The following is an 11,223-nucleotide window of genomic DNA, read 5'->3' as shown; positions in this document are numbered from 1 at the left end:
TTGGTTACTATAAAATCATGAAGTCTCATATACATTACTTCAAGGGTATGAACATGATCTATATTATAGATTCAGAGGTTCTTAACCATCTCATATGTGTCAGAGCACACATTTGACACCTGCATAGATTGGTCTGTGCTTCCCGACAATTGTCTCGATCAATCTGCCAGTTGTGATGTCATGTTACCTAGCATAATCAAAACAAATTTGGGTTACAGATAGCATCTTATCTCCAGTTGCGACTTACTCTATATATCAGACTTAGTTGCAGTGCAAAGCATTCTGTCTGTATATCAGTGCTTCACATACATTGTATTGCTTTCAGAACAGGAGGTGTCCACTACATAATAGCCATTCAATACAGGTATCACTATGTTCAGGCTCAAGCTTAACATTTTCTTCTAACAAGGGATCTCCTCTAGCTGTATAACCATGTCTCCTGTTGCCATCCAGAGGCAATAATCTTGGTGGAAGTGCCTCTAAACTGGTGACTAGCCACTTCTCCCATGTAGTATGCACTGCAACCTTTAATTTCACAACATGTGTACTTGAACATCGTACAGTTAAATGATGTTTCTATAGCAATAGTAGCAGGACAGGAAAAATTGGGCCAAGCATCCTCAAGTTTCAACCCTCAATCCCTAACCATGTGAGCTTCTGTGTTTGAAAATTTGGGTCTCTTTCTTTGTTCATACTGTCTTTTGGTATCACTAGTGCTCTAGCAGCACCATCACACTCAATGTGACATCAGCTACTATTCAACAGATGACAACAATGCAACAGTGCTATTTTACTGTGAGTGTTATTCCTGCTTTGGCCTTTTGAGTCACGACTACCCGGTGTTTGGATGCCATCCAACCCCGAGATGCGGCCCATCTATTGGATGTACATCCAGCCCTGCTGTGCATCATGCAGATAAAATCCCCTCACAAACAAAGGCTGTAGTCCATCCCCATTTGTTCTCTTTGTATTCCTACTGCCTACTTGCAAGTTACTCCCATTATTTCCCAGTCAGGCATATTCTTTGCCAGTCCTTACATGTCACAATGTGCTCTGCCACAGTCACCTGGTCAGCCTAGGGCGATCCCCTGATGGCAGGAGCCACAACACCATGTGATCACATTGTTATATCAATTGCAGAGCATTCAGACCGGAGCTCTGCTCCGGCCACACTTCTTTTGTTCCATTGTTCCTGTGGCCAAGTGGCCCTTGTTCTACTTTTGGACTCTATTGTTCTTTTTCTTATTGTTCTGTTGTGGGAATGCTTTCCCCTCCTCATGTATATAAAGAGCTCTGTAGCAACCCTTTAATACATACTTCTGTGACCCACTTCGACTTCAGCCCCTATTGTGGCATTCAGTTCTTCAGTGCTTGTGCTGTGCAACTGCTCCCTGTGTTGCCTTTCAATACAGCCATCTTGAAACAAAACAATGAGCAAAGAAAACCAAAGGAAAACAAGTACACACTCAGGATTGATGTGCTCAGGTGTGAGCCTTATCCACTCATGATCTGGACCAGCTGCCATCCCCAGGCGGTCTGTGCCCTCAAGCTGACCCACAGGAGGGTAGCATACAAAGGCAAGACACACAGAAGAAGGAGAGGGGGTGGCAGAGGTAGGAGGAGAGCCTATATGCCAGTGCAAACCACTGAAGACAGCAAGTGTGAGGCTGTCCTGCTTCACAAAGAAGCCCAGCTCCATCAGAACAAAGACTCCAGCCTGATCACCATCCTCAAGGTCAGGATGGTTGATCATGCATGTGAGCCCTGCCTGAGAGTTGTTGTGGTCAGTGTGAACACTGCCAAATTGACCCAAGTCCTGCTGGAAGGACTGTACTGCAGAGCACAGAGTCAGTTGGATGCAGGTATGAAAAGGAAGATAGAGAACTCACAGGCATCATCATCCAGCTTCTTAGTGCTGGAGATGTTTATTTGTACAGTGGGAAACACATAGTTGACTATACCACTAGCATCATCACAGCCAATAGGCTGGACATTGTGTACCTCAGCATTACACTTCAGGTTCAGGGCCATGTCAGAAGTACCCCACTCCAGACACTTGATGCCCACCTTGATAGAAGCCTGAGAATATAGCACAAGTCAGTAGAAAATTTAAAAAAAAGAAATAAAGTCAAAACACACCTGAAGCGCACACTTGCGCAGTTTGTGATGCCAAGTGAGGCCATCTAGGAAGATTTTGGCACCCTTTGCAGGGTTAGCCACCTTACACTGGATCTGATGGGTGGTACCAAGGGTGTAGCTATGCTTGGAACCTGTCACAGGAGTGGTAAGGTCACTACGCTCCCACTGGACACCACCTGACCAAGTGTTGTCCCCCTGCTGAACAGCAGGACTGGCTGTCCTGTCCTCCTTAGGGCCAAGGAGGTCATCTTTAGCCTGGGTGAGCTGAGAGATGAGTTCAGGATCAATTGCAGGTCCAAGGAATATAATGAGCATTTATTCGCATTTCTTGCGGAATTAAGTCGGAATTAATTGACTGTAGGCATGGAGGACATCATCCATGGGGTCATGGGGACCATGCATGTCTCTGGAGAAGAGAAAGTCCCCAGCCTCCAAGCAAAGACCACCTGAAAGAATATAATTAGGGGTTTTTTGCGGAATAAAAGGGAAAAGAATTGAAATTGACTCACCAGCAGCAAGCAACTGGTCAGGAGAATGACCTGGGATGGTAGCATCCTTGGCAGCATTGAAGAGCTTGGTCATAGCCTTGGGAGAAGTGTCCTCAAGAGCTACATAGACCTTGCCCATGCCCACCAAATGGGCCACTTTGGGGTGATTGACAACTTCCAGCACATCTGGCCAGAAGTCATGCTCCAGAGCCCTGGGTAAAGGTGTTTCTACATGTAGGAATGAATACACAAGTACTACAGAGAGAGGGGGCAACAGGAAGAAATCAAAAAGAGGAAATACTGACCTTTGTATGCCATTTTATGCACTGTAATTGAAATTGCACAAAGTCAGTGAGCAGAAATTAAAATAGAAAAATAGCATGAAGCATTACTCACCTGTGGGAAGGGTTTGCAAGAATTTATAGAGATTTATAGCAGAGGGGGAATACCTGAAAAGAAGATCAGATAGTAACAAAGGGCCACATAATACCAGATATTTACTGTAAGGGGTAATTGAAAGGAAAGAAGTCAGTATACAAGGTTAAATATGAATAGAATGCATGTACTTATCCCTGAGAAGAAGGTTGGACAGGGTGGGAAGCAAGGGAGATTGAGAGGAGGAAGTTCAGATGAGGTTGACAGCCAAAGGAGGCAGAAGATCACACCAACTGTGGCTGTGCGATCAGCAGAGTTCAAAAAACATGTTGATTGCCACAGGACAGATGAGACGATCAACATGTTTTTTGAACTCCGAGTGAGCGGCCGGGATGCCAGGGTTCGGAGCCTGCCTGGCATCCTGCGGCTGTGCCACTCGGGGTTGTGCAGTGGCCTTTCCCACACCACTCCCTGCTGCTGCCCTCTCCCCCTCCTCTCTGCTCTGCTGCACCCATGCCTGCATCCTGTCGCTGCTACCTCAATGCACGCACTGCGAAGACAACGGCCTGCCCACCAAGACCAGGGCCAACAGGAGCAACTGGAGAGAGAGTGACAGAACAGCCAGGGCCAAGATAAGCCCCTCCAACCGTGCACCTCTCTGCTGACAATGAGGCCATGGGCCCCCCCCTGCGCCGTTGCAGATGAGATGAGGACAGTGCATCCTAAACGCGCCGCCACCATTACTGCCTGCCTGCCCACAAAAGGGCGAGCGGGTTGTTCACCCCTGGCCCCCATTCTCACCTCCAGACATGCCGGCGGTAGGCACCACCATGCCCACTGCCCTCACCCAGTCCCTGGCAACTGCAGCGACTGCGACGTGTTCCAAACGTGCCACTACTGTCTTCACCCAAGGGGAGCGGGCACGCACGCTCAACCCATGCCCACCTGCTCGCTACTCCCTGCTGCCCCGCTTCGCAAACCGGGCCCCCAGGCGACCCCATGACGATGCAAGGCAAACACGCTGCCACCACCATCTCTACCCAAGGGCGGCGGGCACATGCGCTCAATCCGCGCCCACTCGCTCACTTCACCCCACTGCCCCTGCCCCTCAACACTGCCATGTCCCTACCCATGGGCCCCTGGGAGACTGTGCGCCCCCAAAGTGGGCTGCACACCTCCCTGCTGTGCTCCTTAGCATGTCCATTGCTAGACAGGCGCTTATGGAGGCGCAGTTGGGTTCAATTTGCAAACCCAATCGCTGTGTATGGAATGGATACGCCCTGACTCCCCTGGCCTGTGGGATTCAGCACGTACATGTTTCATGTCAATCGGCCAAGGTTTGCCCCCACCAGCTCCAAAGCTGGATATTGGACACTTACCATTTTGGCATACCTAATCCATGCAGTCTTTCGGGGCACCTAATCGTACTGAGTGCCTAAGTGCATGGTGAGCACCAATAACTTAGAAGTTTGGCTATTGGTAGTGTTATACCTGTAATTACAATAGCATTTGCTTATGAATAATATAATACTTTCTTATCAGCAATGCAAGGAGTTTCTTATCAACATTAGAGTAGTTTCTTACTATCATTAGAGCACTTTCTTACCAATATTAGAGTACTTTCTTACCAACTTGGGGGGAGTGGGCCAATACTGGCAGACCGATTTCTGAGAAACCAGATGTTTCAAGCTTACTTAAAGTGTATATATATATATATAATTATAACTAGTTGCATAATATATGGTTTTTGAATAAAGCTAAGATTAATGATTCTATCAAAATTTGAGCTTATTGTATAATTTTATTGTATATCAACCATTGACATTATGTTCATTAATAGTGAAAAAATACAATTAAAGTCACACAACCACTGTATATGTTATATTTTGTTTTTCAATTCATGACTCAAGTGAGGAAGTGTCAGCATAGGAACAACAGGTTTTCACCCCTTGGCAGGGTGTTTTACAAGTGTTGTTTCCACCATATAAGGCAATTTCCTTTTATGGAGGTTACTGCATTTTATTGGCTTTAGCTTTGAAAACAGTTTATAATTTGACTGCTGGTGTATTGTATTGTCTCTAAACTATGTTTTGTATGAAGGATAAGAATTGGATTCATTGGAGATTCAATTGTTCATGTTTATCAAATTTGCTTCACACACTGTGTTCAAATCAGTATTTTGCATTTTAAGGCTTAACTAAGTAAGTAAAAGTGCTGGAACAAGGTTTCTCATACTCAGAAAATGATCCTTTACCACTTTGGTCTTCATCATATAAGGCCATTTCCTTTTATGGAAGATGTCTTGTTACTTTTTGATAGCTTTTGAGTCAAACAAACTCTGCTGTGGTAAGTGTAGCAGTCATTATGAAAAGTTGTGTCATTAATTTCATTGTAATGAGTATAAGCAAGTCTCGCATTGATTAAATGAAACCACCCTAATCATCATAACAATCCATTTTAGTGATGATAAGAAGTTCCCATGATGAGTATAACAGAGTATCATAATTATTGTAAAAATCATCAAAACTTACTCTAGTGGGTATACAAAAGTATTGTTATTACCATAACAACTTATTTTAATGGTTATATGAAGTTACTTTAATGGTTATCACAGCTGACTATAACAATCCACTCTAACAACTGTAAAACAATCAAAACAGATCACTCAGATGACCATAGAAACTTGCTGTAATAATCATTACAAAGTATTCAAATGGTCATAACAATCCACTATAATGATGATAACAACTTGCTTTTATGATTGTAACAACTGACTCTCATAACCATAACAAAGCACACTAATGAATGTAAGAATTCACTATATCCACTATAGAAACCAACTCTAATGTGCATAACAACTCACTCTAATTGTCATAAGAACTTCCTATGATAACTGTAACAACCCACCTTAATGATGATAACAACTCATTCTAATAATGATAAGAACCAATTGTAACAACTCACTCAAACAATCATACAACCTGCATTATGACCCTATAAACAAGCTTGTATTAATCATTGCAAGGTATCATATTGGTTATAAGAACCTGCTCTAATGATTATAAAAAAGCATTACTATTGTCATATGAACTGACTGTGGCCATTATAAGAATCTACTTCAGTAACTATAATAACAATGTATTGACATCATATTAATTGTTATAAGAACCATAAGAAAGTAGTATAATAATTGAATAGTGCACCCTAAGAACCTACTATAACTACCATTAGATGCTACTGTAATGGTCATAACAACTTAGTGTTATGGCTATAACAACCTACTCTTAACACTCTTCCCAGCTTATTGTAATGATCATAAGGAGGTATTACAATTATGATAACAAGTCACTATGATCACTCTAATGACTATAAGAACCCCCTTTAACTGTCATAGAAAGTTACTTCAATGACCATAAGACTCACTTTAATCACCATATGAACCTGCTGTAATAACCCTATCAATGTGTTTGTATTGAATATCAGAAGATATTGTGTTGGTTATAAAACTCACCACTTTTACAAGTACAAAAAAGGATTACAATGATTATAAGAATCTACCCTAATCACTATTTGAAAGTATTATGATCACCATAGAAACCCACTCTAATGGTCATAAAGACATACTATAATCATCATAAGAACATATTCTAATGGTTATAACAACTTACTATAATAACTATAACAACTCACTATAATGACCATAATCATCCACTCTAATGACCCTCAAAAGCTGTTTATAGCCCTACAAAGCCATTATAATGAAGATAACAAAGTACTCTAATGATCATAATAAGTGTCTGTATTAGCCATAAGAAGATGTTATATAAGTCATAAAAGTCCACTCTAATGATCATAAGAAAGTGTCCTAGTAATGTTACATAGTCACTGTAATCACCATTGAAACTAATTTAATGACCATTAGAATCTGCTCTATTAACAATGAGACCCACTCTAACAACCATAAAAAACAACACTAACAATCATAAGAACCCACCTAATGATCATTAAAAGGTACTATAACAACTTGCTCCAATCACAATAAGGAAGTGATGTAACCATCACAACAACTCTTTCTAATCACTATAAGCACATATTAGAATCATCATAACAATCCACTTTCATGACCCCACACATGTGATTGTATTGACCATTAGAAGCAATTGTATTGGTTATATCCACTCACTTTAATGACTATAAGAATGTATTATCACCATCATATGAACCCGCTTTAAGTGCTCTTGTATTGGTCATAACAACCTACTTCAATGACTATAAGAAAGTGGCCCTACAAAACCATTATAATATGGTAACAAAGTATTCTAAATATCATAACATCTTACTCTAATACCCACAAAAAAGTGTTTTTATGACCATTAGAAAGTATTGCATCAGTCATAAGAACCTGCTTTAATGACCATAAGAATGTATTTTAATGATGTTACAAAGTTACTATAATCAACATTAGAACCAATTCAATGACTATTAGAATCTGCTCTAATGGCCATAAGGATTCAGAATATTTACTATATTCAGATGAGCATAAGCATCTACTCTATTGGCCATAGAAAGATGCTTTTATAGCATAAGAAACCAATCTAACACTGGCCTATGACAGCCACCCGGAGTTTGAACCCTGGCATTCCAGCCTCCCTTCGGAGTTCAAAAAAGACATTGATGGTTCTCAATGCTTGAGAACCATTGACAGTATTTTTGAACTCCAATCCAGGATGCCGGAATGCCAGGTTTACAGGGAATCCCTTGAGCTCCTGCATTCTTTTATGAATAGCTCCTATTTCTGTGGATGGATTTGGCTCAAACCTGGTATGTGCCATCCTCAATATGTATCTGAGGTATCTGTAAAGTAACATATGAGGAGGACAAATTCTGCACCTTCCTCTCAATTACAATGCCACTAGTGTTATAATCCTTTTAGCTCAACTAGATAGAAAATGCGGTATTGCTAGAGTCTTTTAGGTGCTATATTCAACTTCAGGCTAATGTATGGGATCTATATAGTATATATACTCCTTCCCCATGTTACCTTGAAGGGGGGACACATCATTAAACTGTTATTTCAATTACAATTCACATAATGGGTTTAAATGCCCTGTTTAACTTAAAACCACTATTGTAATGGCATTATTTGCATGTAGCAATGCAACTTGAGAACTTTTCAATACTAGGAGTCTCTATGTTAACTCTACAACTACTACAGCTGTGCATCTGCTAAACACTGCCTTTGTTATACAAGTTTACTGCTTATAGTTGTCAAGAATGGATAAATAGCTTTCCCAAAATGGAAATTGCCTTATATGGTTGACATCAAAGTTGTAGTCCATCAATCCAAATGTATGGCAGAATCGATTTGAAGGCCTATGCTTGAGTAGTTAAGCCACAAAACACAAAATACAATTTGAACATAATGTGTATACAAGTTTTCTTATGACTTAAAACCCTTCCCATTCATCACATATGCATTCTAGTAATGTATAACAGCCACATGCCTTGTATAAAGCTATTGTGATGTGAGTACTAACATTGTAATACATAATGAGGCTTAAGGTCAAGGAGTATAAGTGTAGCAGATACTATCTAAGCATTTGCTTAATATTAAGTGTTACAAGTGCCCACCAGAGGCCACTGCTGCAGGTGTTATGTAATCACCTTCCTTATTGAGCTCAACATCAAGCATTACAAGCGCCCACCAGCGGCCTATCAAAAGGCGACGCAGGGAGCAGTTGCACAGCACTAGCACTAAAGGACTGAATGCCACAAGTGGGGCTGAAGTCGAAGTGGGTCACAGAAGTGTGTATTAAAGGGTCGCTACAGAGCTCTTTATATACATGAGCAAGGGAAAGCATTCCCATGACAGAACAATAAGGAAAAGAACAATAGAGTCCAAAAGGAGAACAGAGGCCACTTGGCCACAGGAACAATGGAACAAAAGAAGTGTGGCCGGAGCTGTGCTCTTGTCCGATTGCTCCGCAATTGATACAACCATGTGGTCACATGGTGTGGTGGCTCCCGCCACCGGGGAATCATCCTAGGCCGACCAGGGGACTGTGGCAGAGCACATTGTGACATACCCCCCCTGATCTGCCAAGTCCCACAGGGAGACTAGGACAGCTCAATCCCCATTCCAGTGCAACAGAATGCGACCTCGGGTGCAGGCAACGGCTTGGTGAGACAGTCTGCAAGCATGTCTGCAGTGGGGATGTAGGAGGGCTTGATACGCCCAGCTTCCACAGTGTCTCTGAGCCAGAAAGTGCGCAGGTCGAGGTGCTTCATGCGCCCATGATGCTCAGGATTCTTGGACACATTAATGCTCGACTGGTTGTCCATTTGCAGGGGCGAGGGAGCATCCACTGTGTAGCCAAACTCGGCCATGAGATTGCGCATCCACTGCAGCAACATACTCAGCCTTTGTAGTCGAAAGTGCGACAATGGACTGGAGTTTGCTGGACCAGCTGATCGCTCCTGAGCCAACTTTGACCAGGTAGCCACTGGTGGAGCGTCCAGAGTCTGGACAGTCACCATGAGCAGAGTCTGTGAAGGTCACAAAGGGTGCACCCAGGTCGTCAGGTCTGTAGACGAGCTTGTGGTCCTTGGTGCCCTGCAGATAGCGGAAGAGGTGCTTGACTGCGGCCCAATGGGCAGGTCCAGGACAGGAGTTGAAGCGAGCAAGGCAGGAGACAGCATACTGGATGTCAGGGCGAGTGGTGATGGCCAGATACATGAGGGAGCCGACTGCATTGAGGTAGGGCTTGTCCTGCATGAAGGCGCGGTCCTCATCGCTCTGACAGGCTTGCTGCTTGGAAAGGCGAAGGCCAGGCTCCATTGGAGTCAACACTGCTTTGCAGCTGGTGAGGCCATATTGCTCCAGCATGTCCAGGATGTACTGCCGCTGTGACAGGAACATGGTGCGCTTTTTGCGGTCTCTGGTGATCTCAATGCCCAGCAGGAATGTGGTGGGGCCAAGGTTGCGCAGTTTGAAGTGCTGAGAGAGCTCCTCGACTGTCTTGTCAATGGCAGCGCGTGAGGTGGAGGCCAGAGTGAGGTCGTCCACATGCACAGGGATGATAATGCGCACTTCATCTCGCAGATAGATGTACACACTGTGGTCAGACTCGAGCCGCTTGAAGCCCATGGAGGAGAGCACCTGGTGCAGCTTCTTGTTCCACATGCGACCAGCCTGCTTGAGGCCATAGATAGGACGGCCTAGACGTAGGACTGTGCCAGGGGGACCTTGGGCAAAGCCTTCAGGTTGCTGCATGTAGATCTCCTCGTCCAAGTCGCCCTGTAGGAAGGCAGAGGAGATGTCGACAGAGTGCAGCTCCAGATCCTCAATAGCAGTGAGGGCAAGGACAAGGCGCAGGGCAGCAGGGCGAGATGTGGGTGCAAAAACCTCGGTGTAGTCGAAGCCAGGCCGCTGTGAGTAGCCCTTGGCCACAAGTCGAGCCTTGTACCGCTCAATTGAGCCGTTTGCATTGTGCTTCACCTTGAACACCCAGCCACATCCAATGGCCTTCTTTCCAGCAGGCAGAGGGATTGCATCCCAGGTGTGGTTCGCAATTAGAGAGAGTATCTCATCATTGCAGGCTGTCTGCCACAGTTTGGCATCAGGGGAGCACATGGCCTTGCAAAAATTGTGAGGGTCAGCACCTGCTGCAAGCCCAGCAAACTGCACTTCGATAAAATCTGCCTCCTCAGCAAACAGGTCGAGGGGGTCAGGAGAGTCTTCGTGCTTTGCAGGGACTGGTGCATGTCGTCTTCCCCTGCGAATGGCAATAGGCAGATTGAGGTCGTCCGCTTCAGGAGGGGGTTGGTGCGCAGCTTGTGGCGCAGGAGGTGGCTGAACAGCTAGAGGCGCAGGAGGTGCAACTGGTGCAGGGAGCGCAGGAGCTTGGACAGGCACTGGAGCAACTGGAGGAGGTGCTGCTGCAGGAAGTGGCACAATAGGGGCCTGAGGAATGGCAGCAGGCACAAAGTCGTCGTCCCCCCCTTGATCCAGTGCAGGTACAAAGACAGGGACAGGCTCAGAGGTCGGAGGGTCGACAATGGGAGTGGAAAGCGAGGCAGGAGTGCGCCTCAGGCCAGGGAAGAGCCGCTCATCAAACTCGGCACGTTCTGAGATCACCACCTTCCTGGTGTCAGGGCAGTAGAACTTCCAGCCCTTGTAGCCATCAGGGTAGCCAATAAACACGCATTTCTGCATGTGAGG

General features: G+C 44.5%; 1 protein-coding gene across 1 annotated transcript; it reads right to left on the bottom strand.

Annotated features, from left to right (window-relative positions):
- Positions 1 to 1,356: 1,356 nt before the first annotated feature.
- On the bottom strand, positions 1,357 to 4,127 carry POSPLADRAFT_1147888 (hypothetical protein; the record flags this gene model as incomplete). Its single annotated transcript, XM_024486109.1, has 12 exons — positions 1,357 to 1,416; positions 1,589 to 1,833; positions 1,890 to 2,079; positions 2,140 to 2,403; positions 2,512 to 2,585; positions 2,649 to 2,855; positions 2,933 to 2,953; positions 3,024 to 3,076; positions 3,329 to 3,519; positions 3,554 to 3,600; positions 3,804 to 3,903; positions 3,948 to 4,127. Coding segments are annotated over 12 exons (1,632 nt in total), but the record flags the coding sequence as incomplete, so codon positions are not given.
- Positions 4,128 to 11,223: the final 7,096 nt, after the last annotated feature.

Source organism: Postia placenta, assembly GCF_002117355.1.
Source record: "Postia placenta MAD-698-R-SB12 unplaced genomic scaffold POSPLAscaffold_10, whole genome shotgun sequence".
Taxonomy (NCBI): Eukaryota; Fungi; Basidiomycota; class Agaricomycetes; order Polyporales; family Adustoporiaceae; genus Rhodonia; species Rhodonia placenta.
Note: the sequence above shows the minus strand (reverse complement) of the source record. Positions and strands in the feature narration are given on the sequence as shown.